This window comes from Pipistrellus hanaki, assembly GCF_964339955.1.
Source record: "Pipistrellus hanaki genome assembly, chromosome: 1".
Taxonomy (NCBI): domain Eukaryota; kingdom Metazoa; phylum Chordata; class Mammalia; order Chiroptera; family Vespertilionidae; genus Pipistrellus; species Pipistrellus hanaki.
In genome coordinates, this window is record NC_140503.1 from 49,292,513 (window position 1) to 49,312,725 (window position 20,213).

The following is a 20,213-nucleotide window of genomic DNA, read 5'->3' on the forward strand; positions in this document are numbered from 1 at the left end:
TAAAGTTAAATTTAACTAAGCACCAGTAACGCATCACCATAAAATTTTGAAGTTGCTCTAATTAATATTTTATTCTTGCTTTCAACGCTGTTTAAAAGCTCCAACATATTAAAGAAATGTTTGATTACATGTTAATTTCTCTGAAGATAATCATATAATCCTACAAACATAAATATATAGATTGAGGTTTCTGCAGCCTACATATGTATGTTTCTTTGGAGGGAAAAACAACAATATATTGACAAATAATTCAATTGTAGCTTAAAAACAAAAAAAATGTTTTCCTCCAAACTGAATCTATCATCCTTTAAGAGCAATGAACTCAGATGAGGTCAAGTATATGAACAGCTACTCCCTTCACCTCATCCGTCATTTTACTTTCCTACATTTCATGTTACCCTGGACAAAGCTGATCATTCAGAGAGACCATCCACCCTCCAACATCAACTAAAAATAGTTATATACAATTTTCAACTGAGCAGGTTGGCACCCCTAACCCCCGCATTGTTCAAGAGTCAAATGAACTCCCTATTCGTAACCAGAAGAAAGATAACATTCTTCCAAGGAAGACAGAAGGACACAAACATTTAAACATTTTCCATGAATGTCTTCCTAGGTATTTCCCATCCAGGACCTCAATAAGCCCATGCAAACATGCACAGAATTTAGACTGCTCCCTTCATGACTCGAAAGAGTGAACTATATCTTCCTAATTCATTTTAGGTGATGCCTGGGACAACTAAATATTTCACTGAAAGGCATGTAATAAAAGCTATTTGATAGAGGTAAAAAGAAGGAAAAAAAGCAGTCACCTGCTTTCATTTGGCTTAGAGGGGAAAAAATATTCTTTACTATATACTAAAATATCAGACAACACACAACATACTGCAAAACTTTAATACAAGTTTAAACACAACATTCAAATGTTAAACTTTTCCAGTACATGAAAGTTATCTTCTGAAAAACAAACTATTTTTATAGCTACTGTTGCGTAACTTTATAAAATTATTTCCCTCAACATCTGACACTGATCTTGATACTTGTTAGAAAAGAAAAGTCTGATGTAAGAAAATGACATCTCAACAGGCAGAGTCAGGAGAGTACCCCAATGCCCATCTTCAGAATTCACCATCAGAGGACCGGTCATCATCTTCATCCCTTACTTCTCGGTATTTCCTCGAAGGCTCCCCTTCTGGATTATAGCTCTGCATTTTAATATTCAGTCTTTCAGCTAATTTTTGTGCTGCGAGCTTTGCTTGCATCTCCTTTAAAATAAAATGAAAAGCAAGAAGTTATACACTCCATATTTTCCCTACAATTCCTAAACTTAAAGAGTTCTACAGCAATGCACCACACCTGACAGCTGTGTCTACCACAAACACAACAGAGCTGTGCTGGGAGAACTACTACCCTGTTTCCCCGAAAATAAGACAGTGTCTTATATTAATTTTTTCTCCCAAAGTTGCGCTAGGTCTTATTTTCAAGGGATGTCTTATCTTTCTATGAGCTAGGCCTTATTTTCGGAGGATGTCTTATTTTTGGGGAAACAAGGTAGTCTGCTACAGCTCTAGTTACAGCTGTCCATTAATGAAGTGCATGGAAATATTCCACCTCTTCATGAGAAACTGAGTAATCCGTACACACTACAACAGTTATAAATACAAATACAATATATTTTTAAGTATATCCTATGTAATAAAAGAGTAATATGCAAATTGACCATAACTCCAACACACAAGATGGCCACCCCATGTGGTCAAAGATGGCTGCCACAAGATGGCCAGCAGAGGAGGGCAGTTGTGGGCAATCAGGTCAGCAGGGTAGGGCAGTTAGGGACAACCAGGCTGGCAAGGGAGGGAAGTTAAGGGTGACCGGGACAGCAGGGAAGGGCGACCAGGCCTGCAGGGGAGGACAGTTAGGGGCAACAAGGCTTGCAGGGGAGGACAGTTGGGGGCAATTGTGCCAGCAGGGGAGCAGTTAGGCGTCAATCAGGCTGCAGGGGAGTGGTTAGGGGGTGATCAGGCTGGCAGGCAGAAGCAGTTAGGGGCAATCAGGCAGGCAGGCAGGCAAGCGGTTGGGAACCAACAGTCCTGGATTGTGAGATCGGGCCTAAACGGGCAGTTGGACATCCCTCAAGGGGTCCCAGATTGGAGAGGGTGCAGGCTGGGCTGAGGGACACCCTCCACCACGTGCACCAGGCCTCTAGTGTAGAACAATCTGAGCTATTAAATGTCAAAAATCACTAATGATACGCTGATTCTCCAACTGACAATTATCTTTCCTAGATTAAATCATGGCTTCTAGGCTTGTGAGTTACCTTTCAATGCCACAATAAAAATCAAAAAGTTAATACTGGAAAGCTGACTATCCTTCTCCAAATAAAGTCCCAAGGAAATTATGCAGAAAAGTGTCCAAGTAAATTCCAGATTCTGGCAATGTGCTTATATACACCCAAGGATAAACCACCGATGTATGGCAGGCAGCAATATTCATTTCCAGTTCTGCCCTTCACATTCCTCCTGTTTTCTCCCACACCACAGGAGCTCCCTTAGGACCGTCCCCTCAGGCCCTGGACATTAGGGAAAAGTAGGACGGAAGCAGGAGCTACTACTGCTCTGCCCAGGAAGTCAACTTCAAACTGGGGTGTAATTCAATCTAAAAATGTCTTAGGACAGGCATTTAAGATCATATAGACAATTTTTTAAAAAATTCCTCAGTGCTATGGTTGTATAATTGTAATGCACTGAGAGGAAGAAAAATGGCTTTAAAAAGGAATGCCTTGACAATGCCAATCCATGCCAAAAGCCAAGGCAGAATAGGCCTTGGTTCTGTATTAACTGGTATATACTACCCGATTAAAATCTAAGCAATATTAAGATGTTGGGATACTATTTTTCTGGAGACTCAAATTATTACTAAATATATCAAAACTTTTCTTTTCTCACTAAGGTTCTCATACCTATTTTCTTCCATCTCGTTATTCTGTACACAAATTGCCAATATACATGTTTATAATTCTATGTAGAACGTACAGATCTTCAAAACAGTCCTATACAAACATGATTTAAGTCAATATATATGAGATTCTTCTGTCTTCACAAGGGCCAGATTAGGCTTTTAAGCCTAGTGTCCAATTGTCTGTTGGAACACAACACTGTTCCCCCACCCCAGGGGTCCTCAAACTTTTTAAAGTGGGGGCCAGATCACGGTCCCTCAGAGAGCTGGAGGGCCGGACTATATGAACTACTAATTTCTACTGTAACACCTCGGCTGCGCTCACTGCCCAAAAAACCTGGCGGGCCAGATCAGACTCCTCTGTGGGCCGCATGTGGCCCACGGGCCGTAGTTTGAAGACCCCTGCCCCACCCGCTTTATGCCCTCCCATGTATCACAGGAGATGGAAGCCGGAAACCACATTTCTCTGGTTCTCTTTGCAGGTCCTGGTTAGATTCCACCACTAAGCAGCTCTCCCATGGGCTTTCTAAGGTAGAAAAGACAAGTGATACTACTGCTGTTCTAAGGGCCTGGTCTTTCGGAGATGTGCCATGTTACAGCATTTCCTGGTGAATACCAGTTTGATGCTGCAGGTTGCTGTGATCACCTCCAGCTGCTTCCCGCAGTTCTAGCACTTCAAAACTGAAAACTAGAGGCACACATCGGAGAGCTAACAGCATTCATCTGCCATTTCTCTGGCACCTAATCCCTGTTAAATCCCATCCTCTCTTAAGTAAAATCTGACTTACGATAAGTAGCATCCAACACAGACAGTAAACAAGTAATACTCTTAAATACCTCGTAACTCTGTTTCTGCTGCTGCTGAAGTGCCAAAGACTCTTCTATGGAGAGCAGCTGTGCAGGCAGGTGGTGCAGTGGCAGGAGCCGAGCCGCTGTGATGTCATCGAGATGCTGCTTATCCCTGCGCAGCCTTTCCTCTGAGGAAACAGGAGGCCCTCTTCTCTGCTGATGGCTCGGTGAATCGTTCTGTTGTGAAGGTAACCTGAAGGAGGGAAAACTTAGGTTATATCACCTTTCTGTAGACATACATCTACCACACTCACACAAGAGGCCTTCAACTGTAGCTTTGTCCTTTCCTTCTCTCTTCAAACCTTGAACTGCAGCAGCTTTTTTTTTTTTTTTCATTCAAAAAACATTTGCAGAGAAACACCACATGACCTCACTTATTTATGGATAATAAAGGACATTATAAACTGATGAACCAAAAGATAGATATAGAGACAGTAAAGCAACAAGCAGACTGTCAAATTACAGTGGGGAGGGGAGGGAGATCTGGGGGAGATAAGAGATCAACCGAAGGACTTGCATACATGCATATAAGTACAACCAATGGACACAAAACTCTGGGGAGGGAGGGCATGTATTGGGGGGGGGGGGGGCAATGGTAAGATATGTACACAGATAATAATTTAATTTTAAAAAAAACATTTGCAAAAGGGCTTACTATTCAGAAGAGGGAAATAAAGTTATCAATCATTTCAACACAACACAGGGTGGGGCAAAAGTCCAACAGTTCATTCTCATATTATTTACTTATGATTGTACTATTTTCCATATGAACAACTGTAAACCTACCCTGTGTAATACCTTAGGTATCATGACTCATATCTATATATGGTACATGGGAACATAAAGGAAATGTCAATTCTAATGGGAGTCAGGGAGGTTGTCAGAAAAACTTCAAGATGGTGAAATCTGAGGAGTCCTGAAATAGAGAAAAATGAGGGGAGGAGGGCACCCCAGCAGAAGGAGAAGCGCACGGCTGCAGCACACGGGAGGTGCAAGAGGGAGAGAGTACAGAAAAGGCAGCCAGACAAGCCCGGGAAGTAGACTGGGTCCAGACATAGTGAAAAGCTCTATTCTGGGGAACAGGTTCCGATTTGATTTTACAAATTTTATTCTGGCAGCAGTGAAGATGGGCTGGTGAAGAGTTCAGGCGTGAGGCTGGAACAGACCATAGGTATAGCCCAAGAGGCTAACAGTCCTCCCTTAGGAAAGAGGATGACGGCAAAGGAAATGTATTATGTAGGTCTTCAGAGCTAGAAGATATGGAGATGAGGAAAAAGGAAGACGCCTTGGAAAGAGGAAGGTGGGTGAGGAGGTGACACTAATCATTAGGAAATATGGGAAAAAGTCAGTTTGGGAAGAAATGAGTTCTACTTTGTACATGATAAACCCGAGGTGCCATGGATACTCAGTCACATTTCATAGGTAACTGCAGTGTAAATCTGAAGTTCCAAAAAGACCAAAGCTAGAGGTAGGAGAGGGGCAGCCTCCAGCATCCTGGTGGCAATGGAGCCAGGAGGACATGCAGGAGGCGGCCAAGGGAAGAGCAGACCTGGAGCCTTCCCCCACTTCCCAACTGCCAAGCAGCTGTCCATGCTCCTCTCACCCCCTCTGGCCCACCGCCTTCTATCAAGGCCCAGCCTTTCCTGATCTGCTCTGAGTGCACAGGAGCTCTTTCTGTTCAACTACCCCACATGTGTCAAACACAAGGCCGGCGGGCCAAATCCAGCCCGCCAGGCCTTGCAATGTGGCCCGCACCGCGCTGTCATCACTGCACTCCGCTGTCAGTTTATGACATTGTCAGTTTATGACTGTTCAGTAAACCATTCGGCCTGCGATTTAGGCTGGATTTTAGATTTTGGCCCCTTCTCTGATTGAGTTCGACACCCCTAAACTACCTTAACCCCTGGTAGCCCTCACTGCGACTCCCATTCGCCCTAAGACAGGATCACAAAAGTGGGATCAGGGTATGCTCTGGTATATTTTTGTCTTCCCAGCAGTGAGAAGATACTTCTTTGCACACAACAAGAGAGATTACTTAAAGATTACTTTTTACTCCTAACTAAAAATGAATGTAACACAATCCTGGTTTTCTACACTAAAGAAATAAAACGTTTTGAGGTTAAAACTGGGGTAGGATTAAACTTTTAAGTCTCTTTATAAAAAAAAAATGGTTTTAGGTATTTTTAACTAGAGGTCTTCAGTTTTTAAAAGGAAGGCAGCAGTGGTTCCCCTATGTCTCTGGTAATGCTACATCCTTATAAATCTAGGCCTCACCAGTTCCTACACCTCCATTTGAATGCCACATTTGCATACAAATAGGTAACATTCTTTCTTCAAAGCGCTTTTCTTTCTCTGAAGAGCTCAGAAACAAAACTGTGAAAAGGAATTTGAAGCAGGGTTAGTTTGTGTCCTATCCCAATTTACTTTCAGGGTTTTTTAACCTCTTCACAGTTTTTTAACTTCTTTCCCTCTGAAGTTGTTACATAGTTTGTTCCTCCAAGTGTGTCCTCATCTAGAGCCTCAACTCTTTGATGAGCAGAATCTTTACTTCTGTGTCACCACAGCACCTGCTGCTGCATCCATGAGCACACAAAATATTTCTGCTGAGAAAGTCTGTGGGCTCCTGCAATTGCTTTTTCTTTGGCTGATATTCTAATCAAAGGGGGAGCTGTATAACAGAAAATGGTTCTGAAAAAGTCGTAATTCTGTTTATTATAAAATATTGGCTAAGTATCCTGAAATTTAATACTCCATCTGCTATTTAAAAACCTTTCAATTATTTGGCTACAATATTAAAGTGCTTTCCAACATGAATCCTCCACTCCAGGCAGGCCACTCTCACTGTTTCCACAGCACACTCATTCCTAAATGCAAGTAGTTCTTACACAGAGTCCACTGAACTTCAATGTTCTCCCAATTTTTTGAGTTTAACCAATATTATGTTCCTGTGGCAGGTCTGCCTCCAAAGGTACTTACACATTAGTTTTAAATTTACGTGGTGGGGGCACTGGGTTTTTGGCTCGCATGTCTAGCACTTCCATGTAATGAGGTTTCTTCTGGGTCCCACTACGAAGGCCTGTCAAGTTCTCAGTCCTCGTGTTTTCTTCCGAATGTTGCTCATCTGGGTCCACGATTGTGATTCTTTGTAACCGGTTAATAAAGAGGTCCTCGGAGCCGGTAGGATTATCTTCTGCTGGACCTGACCCAGGATGCCGAGGGAGACACTCACTGGCTTCGGGTGAGGAAGGTGCAGTGGCTCTGCTGCTGGAAGCCGGGCACTTGTTCACTGGGTACCCAATCTGAGGAGCCTCTTCATCACTTTTGTGACTAGAATGCACAAGTCCCTGTTGTGAGGTTGTTTTAGATGATGTGATGTTATCTAAAGAAGAAGAGCCAGGAACTAGTGAAGTATCAAGTATCTGGTCAGAATTCTGGGCCTTATCTGTGTCCACATCAACTGCGATTGCTTTTTGCCTCAGTTTACAGTCTAAACTAATAGGATGAAACAGTTCACTTTTTCCTCTAACTTCTTCCCGTTCTGCAATGGCAGCTTTCAGTTTGACAACAGAGTCTAAGATCTTTTTACCGTTGTCGGGCAATCTGCAAATGAATTTTCTGTCAAATGGAAAAGAACATGTATGCATTAGAGCCATGTTTTTAAACTTGAGATATAAAGACAAAGCATTATCTTCAAGGGCGGGGGGGGGGGGGTAAGGGGGGGAAATCTATCTTTACTTTAAAAACCTGACTTCCAATTTCCCCTAAGCAGGAATGTAATTATCCAACTACCCCCCCCCCCCAAAACAAGGGAATCCTGAAAGAATAAGGAATATGTCTCATTTGTTTCATCTAATTATAATTTCAACAAAAGTATTTTATACAACACTTATATAAGATATCCCAAAAGTCAACAGAAGTGTGAATGATCTACAAGACCTTTCTGGGCAAGGGAAGTGGCCCTGTCTGGAAGGCCAAAGCATTTCCATAATAATACTAAGTAAGACACTTTGCCATTTCCACTCTCATTTTCTCACATGGGTACAGCGGAGTCTTCCAGAAGCCACGGGGATATGTGGTTATCACTGCTCTGGCTAATAGGCTGTGAGAGCTTGTACATTCTTGTGTTTTAAAGATTTCTCACTTGCAATCCCTAATGCATTGGCAAATATCCTCAGATCTAAAACAAGAGCTCTTGGGACCCTCAGTAAGTGATAAAGGGTAGAAAGAGGGGTCCTGAGACCCAAAAGTGAATTTGCTGCCATAGATGAAAAACCCATTCTCACTAAGTCAAAATACTGTGTCTACTGAGAAGCCCCCAAGAGAGCAGCTGTCCCTTTTGCTGAGTTTCTTTTCGGATTCCCTTGCTTCAGCCACCCAGTAAGCGGGGAGGGAAGGTTACACCGCGCTCATTCATTCCCGCAGTTTCCACGGCCAGCATCCCCGCCGGCTGAGATCCCTGTATTTCCCTCCTTCTCCCTCGGGCCCCGCGAAAACGTTCTCCATGGATTACAAACCTCGGCACCTCTGCCAACTACCTATCCAAATCAGTCCAAGCCCCACGTCCACCCCTCCTTGTGGGGGCCTCTCTGAAAACACCCTCCCACTGCCCTCGGCCTCCCCTTCCTCCGCGCCCCGCACCAAGCTAAGGTCCGGGGCTAAGGTCGGCTTCCGTAAAAGTCAGGGCCCTCATTGCCCCCGCCCAAACCCACCGAGCCCGCCACCCGGGGGAGAGGCCAACCTTCTCTGCCGCACCAACCACTCTTCCCACCCCAAGGATTCCGGTAAAAAACAGGATTCACAGGCGAAACTGCCGAGATGTTTGGGACACGACGTGGGGGATGTGGAGGCACAGCCCTCGGGTCAGGAGCCCCCCCAGCGGCGGGTAAAGACCCCGCGGAGCCCGGCAGCGCGGGCGGGGGCGCACACGGGCCGCCCCGCGGGGGAGCGCAGGGCCCGGCCGGCTCCGCGGGTCACCTAGGCCGCCGCTCCCCGCGGGGCGGCCCGGGGCCCGGGTCACCTTCCCCGGAGGGGGACGGGGTGGGGGTGGGGGTGGGGGTGAGGTGGGAGGGTCACGTCCAGGAGCCGGGACCAAGCCTGGCGGGGACTCGGCGGGACCCAGGCTTACTCGTTGCGCAAAAGTCTCTCCTGGCGCCTCAACATGTCCCGCAGCTCCGCCGAACTCCGCCGCCCCAAGGCCTCGGGCGCCGGGGGCTCGGAGCCGCGGGGCAGCGAGCACATGCTGCGGGCGCGGCGGCGGGCGCGGCGGCGGGCACTCGGCTCCCTCGGCGGCGCCCGCTGCCAGCGCCGGGTCCACGGCCGGCGGCGACGCTGGGGCACTCGAGGGCGTCGCCATTTTCCCGGAAGGACTGGTTTTATTCGAACCGAATCGAGCTTTATTGAAACGCCGGAAACGAACACGGACAAGGAGAAGGGGGCGCCCGGAGGAGTGCGCAGGGGCGAAAGTTCCCATGACGTCGGGCCCAGCTTGGGTGTGAGTGCGCAGGCGTTTGTTGCTTCATCTGTCAATCCGAACAGTTCTGCTCTCTGTAATACTGTCAACAATTAAATAAAAATTAAATTTTAATTTTAAAAACTTGACTCATGCCCGACTGGTGGGACTGAGTGTTTGAGCTCGACCTGATTGCAGGCTGGACCTCCAGTGATTCTCATCATTGATGCTTCTATCTCTACCTCTCCCTTCCTCTCTGAAAAATAAAAAAAAAAAAATTATATATATATATATATATTGAAGTTTTACTCAGTGCCACCATGACTCCAACAATAGCCACAGCCCATGTCATTGTGGCGTTTACGGAGTGCTGGAGAGGGCTGACGTCAGTCAAATAATAAAACAATGAAATGGTAAGATTGGTGTGGGCATCAGGGGAGGTGTCTGAGAAGGGAAACGTAAGTCCAAACATGAGTGATGAGTTAGCCATTGGTGAGGCTGGGGGCTGTGCAGGTCCTTGCTCAGAAGGCCCCAGTCTGTGGTGTGGTGCCCCTTGCCCGAATAGAGTCCTCAAATTTTAACAGTGGGAAGGATCCTTAGGGACCATTCACTTTTCTTTCTTTCTTTTTTAAAATATATTTTTATTGATTTTTTTACAGAGAGGAAGAGAGAGGGATAGAGAGAAACATCGATCAGGTGCCTCCTGCACACCCCCTACCGGGGATGTGCCCGCAACCAAGGTACAAGCCCCTGACCGGAATCAAACCCGGGATCTTTCAGTGTGCAGGCCAATGCTCTATCCACTGAGCCAAACCGGTCTCGGCTCATTCACTTTTCTTAATGGGACTCTGTGGCACGTGGATCCAGACTTTTATTCATTTGCGGCCCCTGGCATTGCAAGACATTTGGTGTCTGGCTTCAGAGCCTCTCTTAACAATTTCAGATTTTGCTATAGAAAAAAAGAGGCACAAAAACACAAGTAAATATTCCCAGGGCACAACACTAGTGACAGCACCAGCTTTCAAACTCAATGTCCAGCTGCTCTTAATACAACACAAATCTGAAATTTGTTCACATGTTTAAATTTGTTGAAAGGTATTGTGTGTGTGTGTTTTTTTAAAGGCTGTTGAGAAGAGGAAGGTGGCATAATAAGCACCACACCTAATTCTTACCCTCTCTTTATAATTCAGCTACCCTAGCTGTGTCCCAAAGGAAAGACTAGGAAGCATGTAAAAGTCACAAGAAATAAAAATTTAAAAAATTTTTAAAAAAAGAATCACAAGAAATAACTGAGAGGTTTGAATGGCCCCACAATTTCCAACACTGCCTCTCCATTCTTTGATATGGAAAATTTATATTTTCTCAGTCCTATGTAAGGAGCTACAATAAACACAGCAATTCCCTTATAACCAGACAGACGCTCTAATATCTGAGGCTACTCCGGGGAGCACAGTTGAAACCATTTCTGTGTCCTCCCAATCTAGTCCGTTCAGATCAGATTAACTGATGGTTCACAATTCTCAGCATAAGCCCTGCTTTCAAGGACTTCAATAACCTGCTCTAGCCTTAACTAAATAAGAAATACTGGAGTAAAACCCTTGGCTCAGGTAATTGTTCCCTGGCAAGCTACCCCAAACCTTCCTCATCTTGTCCCTGAGCCAAAGCTGAGGCCTTTATTACCCCCAGTAGGGAACCCCTTCTTCTGATCCTGTGCCACAGGTGTCCCAAAGCAAGGATGCCTCCTGTTTACCCTCAGAATGCTGCCCCCAGCTGATTTCCTCTTGTAGAAGGCTGTCCCTTTTCCCCTGCCCATTATAAATCTTAGCTCAAGTCTCACCTTCTCCCTAGGCCTAGACTATCCCAACCCAAACTGCTCTCTTTTGAGCATAACTACAGTGCTTAGTTGAGTTAGAACCTAACTACATGAAGCATATTGTGCTTTTCCAATTGCGTTATGCATGGTGATTTCTTTGTCCTTTCTGATAGAATTGTAAAGTCAGGGAATTCTATAAGGGGGCTATGTTTGTACTTCTGTTTCTCCTAATGCATATTGACTAAATCTCACAATTTTTCTTTCTGTCTTCCCCCCATATTTCTCTTACTCTTTTTTTTAATTTCTTTATTGATTATGGTGTCACATAATTGCCCCCATTCCTATCCCAAACCCCTCCCCATGTATCTCCACCCCCTGTTGTCCATGACTTCTGAAGTGTCCCATTCATATATAGAAATCTTAAACTTTTTATATAAATATTAACCATAATGACTGTGGAGATATTTTCTGTGGTATGGGATAGAATCTTTTATACAACTTCGCTCAGGACTTCAAGGCTTCATAATGAATATCTGGATTCATAACAACACCCATACACAAACTTTCTAGTTCTAAGCTTTGGATACAGAATAATGAGTGAGTTTCCTGCCAGACTCAAACATATATTCCATCAGATAGTATAAGTGCCACACAAAGATTTAATCAGGTGACGTGATCAGGAGTAATTGAGAGACTACCTTGTTTGATTAGATGATTGAGGTTGGTTTTTCTGATGAGGTAATTTGTAAGCTGAGACTTGAATGACCAGAAGCAATTAGCCATGGGAAAATCTGACATAAAAACATTCCAAGTAGACACAAGAGCAACTGGTAAAGCTCTACAATAGTATGTCAAACTCGTGGCCCGCAGACTACATGTGGCCCACAATGAATATTTTGCAGCCCAACCAATATAACGGTATGTAAGAAACATTTGAATAAAAAAATTGTAACTTAATTTTTGCAATATCCTGTTATACATAATTATTAATAATGAGTTACAATGTTTGCTAATGATTGATTACCATAATCATATTGCATTCATTTCCCTCACTCGCCTTACTCGAACCATTTCTCTCCACTAATAGTAGCAGTGAATATTTTAGTAGCCGATTACCACATCATTAGTCTTGGACTGACTTGTTTGCTGTGCACAACAGGAAATATTTTGCTTTCGGAGAACAAATAAAATAGGTTTCTTTGCGTTAAGCTTATTAATTTGTGCAGTTATTCAGTGTCTGGTAAGTTAATGTTCAAGAAAAATATTAATTCTTATTAAAATTTTCTATTATGCCGGGACCGGTTTGGATAGAGCGTCGGCCTGCAGACTGAAAGGTCCCGGGTTCAATTCTGGTCAAGGACATGTAACTTGGTCGCGGGCACGTCCCCAGTAGGGGTTGTGCAAGAGGCAGCTGATCGATGATTCTCTCTCATCGATGTTTCTAACTCTCTATCCCTCTCTCTTCCTCTCTGTGAAAAGTCAATAAAATAAAATAAAAAATATTTAAAATGTTCTATTATGTTATGTTAATGATGACTCATTTATTTCAGCCCTTTGTATTCAGCAATGTCTCTATCAAAATAAACCTATGTTTCTATGAAAATTGAAGCTTTTGTTTTATTAGGGCATACATAAACTTGAACTTTGTTTATTTGGCCCATGTTAGCCTTTGAGTTTGACATGCTTGCTCTACAAGGAAAAAGAGCTCAGAGTGTCCAAATAAAGAAAACAAACAAAAAGGCAGGGCTAGATGTTGCAGTCCTTTGTAGACTAAGATACGGAGATTAAATTTTATTCCAAGAGAAATGGGAAACCACCTGTCATTGCCAGCTCTCAGATGACACCTGCCAGTCCTGCTTTGGTCTAATCCCCTCCCATTGAATGTGGGCCAGACTTACTGATTTGCTTCCAACAAATAGAATATGGTCAACAAGATACAATTGGTGAAAGTTATGGGAAATCACTTCAAGATTAGATTATAAAAGATTTGAACAGACATTTCACCAAAGAAGATGTACAGATGAAAAATAAATACACAAAAGGTGACCAATGTTATTAGCCATTAGGAAAATGCAAATTAAAAACACAATGAGATACTACTACACAACTATCAGAATCTCTGAGACTAATCATGCCAAGTGTCGGAAAGGTTATGGAGCAACTGGTAGTCTTATGCACCATTAATGTCGGTGTAAAATAGCACAGACACTTTTGAAAACAGTTTGGTAGTTTCTTAAAAGCTGCCATGTGACCCAGCCATCCCTCAGCTAAAATTTTACCCAAGATAAATGAAAGTAAGTCCATGTGAAGACTTGTAGATAGATATTGATAGCAACTTTATTTGTAATAGTCCAAAACTGGACACAGCTAAATGTCCATCACTAGGTGAATGATAAACCAATCATGGTATGTCCATTTACTTGAATACTATAGTCTATGCAACAACTTCAACGAAACTCAATTATACTCAATGAAAGAAGCCCCCCCCCCCCCCGCAAAAAAAAAGAGTTTATGTAGATTCTAAAAAATGCAAACTAATCTATTGTGTCCGAAAGCAGATCAGTGATTGCCTACTGATGAGACACGGCAGGGAGAGGGTGGAAAGCTGAACTTATATTTTCCTCCCCCAACCCACTCTTCCTTTAAAGCTTCCACTGTTTGGCATGGCTCAGTAATTGAGTGTCGATTTATGAATCAGTTCAATTCCTGGTCAGGCCATACATCCCAGTTATGGGTTCCATCCTCAGTGTGGGATGTGCAGGAGGTAGCCAGTCAATGATTCTCTCTCATCATTGATTTCCTATCTCTCTCCTCCCTTTCTCTCTGAAATCAATAAAAATATATATTTAAAAATAAATAAAAGAAAATACCGAATGTTTAATGGCAATACCGTTCACCTAGTTGCCCTAACAAGAAATCAGGTATTCATACCTGACTATTCTTTTTCCTTCAACCCAACTGATCTCAAAATCCTGCAGCCTAAATACCTCCTTCTCTCTATACTTGCCAGCCTTTCAGGACCTCCCCATACATCCACCACTGCCTCCATTGTCTCTGTCCACGTTCTTCATAAAAGCTCCTAAAAGATCTCCCTGCCTATAGCCTAAGCTGTCCTGTTCCTCTGCTGTCAGATAGTTTTTTACTTAAATCTAAGTTTGCTTTCTTCACTTGGAATATTGTTTGAAAAACACCAATATTAATGCAGTAAAGTCTGGAAGTGTTCGATTCCACACTTGTTAGGCCTCTCAGCACACAGAGATGGTCTGTCCCCACATTGGATTATTGGAGCAGGAGAGGGAGGAGTGGGGGCCAGGGGAGTATGGCAGGGAGCCAGGGAGAAGCATGCCCAATCTCTCTGCCTAGAACTGACCATTGTGGCTGTGGTGCAAGGCCACTGTGGCAGTGGCATACGAGGCAAGTGTGAATAAAAATTTAGCCCAACTCCTGCCAAATGGCAGGAACTTGGGCAGCACAATGATGGTTAGTGAGAGGTTAGTCCCAAAAGAGAATTTAAATGAGTGGATAGTCCAACTATTGAAACCAGACGAGGCCATTAGAAACAATGGTCACCAACAAAGGAGCCTGTGATGGTTAATTTTATGTGTCAACTTGCCTAGGCCACAGTGTCCTGATATTTGGTCCAACATTAGTCTAGAATCTAGATGTTTCTGTGAAGGTATTTGTTGGCTGAGATTAACATTCAAATCAGTAAATTTTGAGTAAAGCAGATTGCCCTCAATAATAAGAATGAGTCTTGTCCAATTCATTAAGCCTTTGCTAGAACAAAGACTGGCTTCCCCTGAGCAAGAAGGAACCCTGCCAGCAGATGCCCTTCAGACTTGAACTTCATCAGTGGTTCTTCCCTGGGTCTCCAGCTGCTGCAGTGATAGTCAAAAGCAACAATTCCTTAACCTGAGAGATTCATTTTACAGAGTCCAGTAGCATTAAGCTGGTAGAAAAATCCAGGCTTGATTGATGCCTGGACTTCCGGGAGAGAGAGTGGACTGAGAAGAGGGAAGGCTAGCTTTTGGTCTGCCCTTTTATGTGCTGGAGAGGAGATGGGAACCAAGGGTCATAAACAGATTCAAATAAAATTCTATTTTCTTTCCTGTTGTTGTTTTTTAAGCATCCATGTGGGAATGAAACATGCTGAACTTTCAAACCATAGCAACCATAGCTAATAAAAAATTCATAAAGAATGGTGAACCTAAGACTTTATTGAACAATAATTGCTGACATCTGCATACCATTTACCAAACCTTCTCTTCCAGTCACTGCCCACACTGCTTTCTCAGGTAGAGCACTGGGGACTAGGCTCACGTCACAGAAGGAGAGGCAAGTGCTAGGACCTCCTGACCCCCTCCCTCTATGGGCCAGTCTTGCCCTGCTGCCTCTTCTGTCTGTCCCTCAGCATAGACCTTCACAAATAACTGACAGGACCCCTGGACAGTTAGGGAAGAGAAAGTAAGGGAGGTAACAAGGAGTTGAAACTAGGTATGAGAAAAACAGAGTGAAAAAAAGGAAAAAGAAAGGAACTGGTAAAGAGGGAGACAAACAAGTGGACGGGGTAGGAAGATTAATAACATTTCTCTGCACAGGAATCAGAAACAGAAATTTTCATAGCAAGCTTTGTGCTGAGGAAATTACAGATAAATTCTTCATTTCCCTTCCAGCCCTAAAACTCTATACTTCTGCAGAATGCCACATTTCCCCTCTTTGCATTTCACCGTGATCCCACTGCAACAAAAGGTTTTCCTCACCACCCAAGGGCTTAGGCTGTAAAGAGAATGTACTCCACACTAAAAGTAAATTCTTGCATTAGTTATCCAAACTGTTTGAAATGAAGGACCAAATTTTCAGCTCCTATCTCACTCTTTATCAGCAAATAGTAATTTAAGGCCATTTACCAGAGCTGTGGTTCCTGGCTGACAGACTGTGGCCTATTAAAATTAATCCTGACAGAAGATCCTTGCTGCTTTCTCCAAGCACATTCAGGCAGTGGGTTTATGAACAGGATGCACAGCGGCCCATCCCAGAGGGCTGGCGGGAGGAAGCGCGTTAACATGGCCGCCTACAGCTTTGTTTGCTCAGCTGCTTGGAAAAACTAAGACTGAGGGAAATGGGATTAATCAAGAGGGCAGTTGCCCATAGGAAAAAAAAAAAAAAAAGAAAGAAAGAAAGAAAGAAAGAAAATAGGAAGACTCTGGTGAGAAAATCCCAGCCAAATAAGGTTCAAGTTGAAGGGAAAGAATTTTTTTTCCTCCCTCGGCAGACTTTCACATGGTTGAATGTTATTTGGTGCCCAATCTCCCATTGCAGGCCACCAACGTGTTTTATGATCTTTTTGTGGGAAGAGATCATTCAGAAAAAAGAATTGATCCACTAAAATTGCATGTTATTTTGTTTTTTAATTAGATTATGCGACAAATTGTGGTTGAATAACATCTTATGATTTTTATTTTTTTAAATATATTTTATTGTTTTTTTACAGAGAGGAAGGGAGAGGGATGGAGAGCTAGAAACATCAATGAGAGAGAAACATCGACCAGCTGCCTCCTGCACACCCCTACTGGGGATGTGCCCGCAACCAATGTACATGCCCTTGACAGGAATCGAACCTGGGACCTTTCAGACCGCAGACCGACACTCTATCCACTGAGCCAAACCGGTTTCAGCTTATGATTTTTTTAAATAGTTATTAATTTTGAGGGAGAGGGAGAGAAACATTGATGCAAGAGTGAAGCATCCATCAGCTGCCTCCTGCATGCCCCAACCAGGGTCAGAGCCTGAAACCCAGGCATCTGACCCAACTGAAATCAAACCAGAAACCTTTCAGGGCATAGGATGACACTGTGCACTGCAAGTGAGCCTCAAGGGCTAGGACCTATGGTTTTTCATATGACTAAACTCACAAACCTTAAAAAAAAAGTCCTTAAAAGATAACATGTACTGAACTTTGGTACAGACAGGATAGACATTGTAGCTGAGGCCTCTCCTCTTAGTTTAGAAGAATCTTGAACAAGATTTAAAATATCTTCCCCTCCCCTTGACTTATTTCATTTTCCTTTGACAAGTTTGCTGAAATCCCACCAATAAGATCATTTGGTTCACAAGGATCTTCCTTTGAGACCATATATCTTCCGGAAGAGTTGTGGTCTATCAGTCATTTACACATGAGTGTAAATTTGTTCCAAATGGCTTTCTTACAAAAGCCTAGCTGAGGTGATGACTTACACTAAAAGAGTGGAATTTGATAGGTGGAAAAGGGAGAAAAAGGAATTAATTTTGAGTAATCGGAAAGGAAGAATAGACCAGAGAGAGTATTACAGCAGTGAGTTTAGAATAGCAGGAAGACCCCAGTGAGTTTAGGATAGTAGGAAGACCCCAGAAAACCTTCTCACCAAGCTTTGGAGAATATGTAGGGCAGGCAAAATGGAAGGATGTCAAAACCAAACTTTACTCAGAATTGATTCAAAATCCATGCTAGAAAACAGGATCTCCATGTAAATGGGGCTAATCTAAGATTTTTCATAAGACATCCCATATATTGTGTATCACAAAATCCGGCTATTAAAATCATTTTATTGGCCAGCCGGTGTGTCTCACTGGTTGAGCACCAACCCATGAACCAAGAGGTCAACACTTCCATTCCTGTTCAGGACACATGCCCAGGTTTCAGGCTCGATACCCCATGGGGCATATGCAGGAGGCAGCCAGTTGATGTTTCTCTCTCATTAATGTTTCTATCTCTCTATCCCTCTCCCTTCCTCTCTCTCTAAAAAAAATCAATAAAAAGAAATATTTTTAAAGCAAGAATTATTTCATTAGTAAAATATATTTCGTATGTTTATACTTCTTTTGTGTTTGAGGAAAAATTGTTTCATATACATTTCACAGAAAACAGAAAAGAAGATCCAGGGAGGTAATTTTTAAGGTCACCAAAGGTGAGATTACATGATTTCCTCCCAAGTTTCATCAGGGAAGGCGTGGGAGTTGTGCCTTTAATGGAGGAAGAACGGGCCTCTGTAACAATCAGCACACTTTACGTCTCCCTGCCCTTGGAAGTACGATGTACATCAGAGGCCACGACATAAAGAAACTGATCAGCAACAGGATGAAGTTAGAGAAGACTGACTGCTCATCTCTTCTCATTGACCAGAATCAAGTGTCTAGCCACCTTTCACATTCTGTCTTGCATGAGAACAGAACACAACTCTGAAAAGCTTCAGCTAGGGGAAGGAGATAAGGAGGAGCAAAGGATGCTTCTGTAATATAGAGTTAGGGGGATTATTCAGAGGGGGGAAAGTCCTCCTTGATTTTCTTCCCCAAAATTTGGAGGAGAGAACAGTCAGCCATAGTATAAAGGACAATAAAAGTTATACCAGATCAGAAAATGAAGGGATGTGGGTGAGATGTGTCAATCCCCAGCTATGCTTTTTTGAGGGAGAGGCTTTGCATACCACTAACTTGGTGAACAATTTGACTTCTCTGGGCCTCAGTTTCCTCCTGTTTAAAATGAGGGCATTGAACCAGACAGATTCCAAGATGCCTTTTAACGCTTAAATTATATGATTCCAGTATGATTAATGTTATAATGCATTCTTTGGCAACATCTGCATCTATTTAAACTCATAAATGTTGAGAAGAAATATTTGGTATGCAGTAAACCAGGAAGCAGGTAGCTCCCTTTAAATAAATACTCATCCAACACCGATGAAGTTTCAGGTTTTATCAACCTTTGCCGGACTCCCACAGTTGCCCATATCTTATGAGACTGGATAATGTTTCCCGTCACCTAGCATTCTTGGGCTTAATTTAATTTTTATATCTAATGGATGACAGCTCTGAGTAATTTAAGATTGTTTATAAGGTTTTTAAAAACTGAAGTTGTCAAAATAGCAGAAGACAAGCAAACTATAATTAATGATGTGGGAGGAACATCATTCCAAGCTGACTGGAGGAAAAGGTGGTTTGAAGGAATGAGAATTTTCTTTATAATGCACAGAAGGAAAAACAGGCAATGCAAAATTATGAATCTGAGTGACTTTAAGATAGTTATGTACTTCAATCTGTGTGAGCATCCCCCCCACCCCCTTCCCCCAGCCACTCGCATCCATTATCCTACCCTAGACCCTTCCCATCTTCATGCAAACTTCCTGGGCACTAGGGTGTTTGAGTTTGGGGTGTGTGATGCAAGTATAAGTGAAAAATTTTGCCCATCCTTTCTTTTCTAAGAAGCTACAATGTATAGCACAGAAACTTCCTAGATTACGAGCAGAAAATGTGCACTTGTTATAGAAAAGTGTTCTTTCCCTCTAAATCTCAGTCTTCCTAAGACTTCTGTGCTTTAAGAATACCCACAACTGGGCAGAGGTGGCTCAGTGGTTGAGCATCGACCTATGAACTAGAAGGTCATGATTCCATTCCTGGTCAAGGCGTATGCCTAAGTTGTGGGTTCCATCCCCAGTGAGGAAGAGGGGGTGAGGAAGCAGCAGATCAATGATTCTCTCTCATTGTTGATGTTTCTGTCTATCTCTCTCTCACCCTTCCTCTCTGAAATCAATAAAAAGATATTATTTTTTTAAAAAGAATTCCCACAAAAGGTTATCAGATAATTCATAGATTCACTGTCCCCTCAGGTGGTTTTGGTTTTATCCCACCCACTCCCCACCCCCACTCCCTGGAATCAAGTGTGAAAAGTGAATTTTAATTCAAAAGGACAGCTTTTCTTTGGGGAGAGAGGAGGCCAGTTTCCTTATTTTATAGTCAGACTAATAAATGCTCTAGTCAAAGCATCCTGTTATTTTGAACAATTCCTAAAGAACTGTTTGTGAGCATCTCAAACAAAACATAGGCATTGTTCACAAAGCTTGATATAACATTTTTTTCTATGACAAAAGCCATTTTAAAAGGTCAAAGAAAATTGCGAATTCTTATGATCAGTGTGGACACATTAGCATCTTTATAATATTTCCTACTCTAAATTCATATTGGAGATTTTGTAAGGAAAAAAGGTTAACTGGAGATAACCCTTAATCATTTTCCTTCAGCACCCCAAAAATGTTTGAATAAATTTGTGGGTACCATAAAGACCTTCTATTTTTAGGATTGGGCCACAAAGTGACCAGTTAAGGTTTTTCTGGCAGA

At 42.9% G+C, this 20,213-nt stretch overlaps 1 protein-coding gene across 1 annotated transcript; it reads right to left on the bottom strand.

The window, feature by feature from the left end:
• Positions 1-878: 878 nt before the first annotated feature.
• On the bottom strand, positions 879-9,187 carry POLR2M (RNA polymerase II subunit M). The gene is made up of 4 exons (XM_084878498.1): positions 8,930-9,187; positions 6,781-7,419; positions 3,793-3,997; positions 879-1,265 (listed from the first exon to the last, which is right to left on the bottom strand). Exons 1-4 carry the CDS (start codon positions 9,040-9,042, stop codon positions 1,119-1,121), a joined length of 1,104 nt encoding a protein of 367 aa, XP_084734624.1. The 5' UTR covers positions 9,043-9,187; the 3' UTR covers positions 879-1,118.
• Between the last annotated feature and the right edge of the window lie 11,026 nt (positions 9,188-20,213).

Coding starts and splice junctions, on each gene's coding strand:
- POLR2M (XM_084878498.1), bottom strand. CDS start 9,042: ATGTGCTCGCTGCCCCGCGGCTCCGAGCCCCCGGCGCCCGAGGCCTTG. Junction 7,420..8,929: donor GAGAGACTTTTGCGCAACGA/GTAAGCCTGGGT, acceptor TCCATTTGACAG/AAAATTCATTTGCAGATTGC. Junction 1,266..3,792: donor AGCAGAAACAGAGTTACGAG/GTATTTAAGAGT, acceptor TTTATTTTAAAG/GAGATGCAAGCAAAGCTCGC.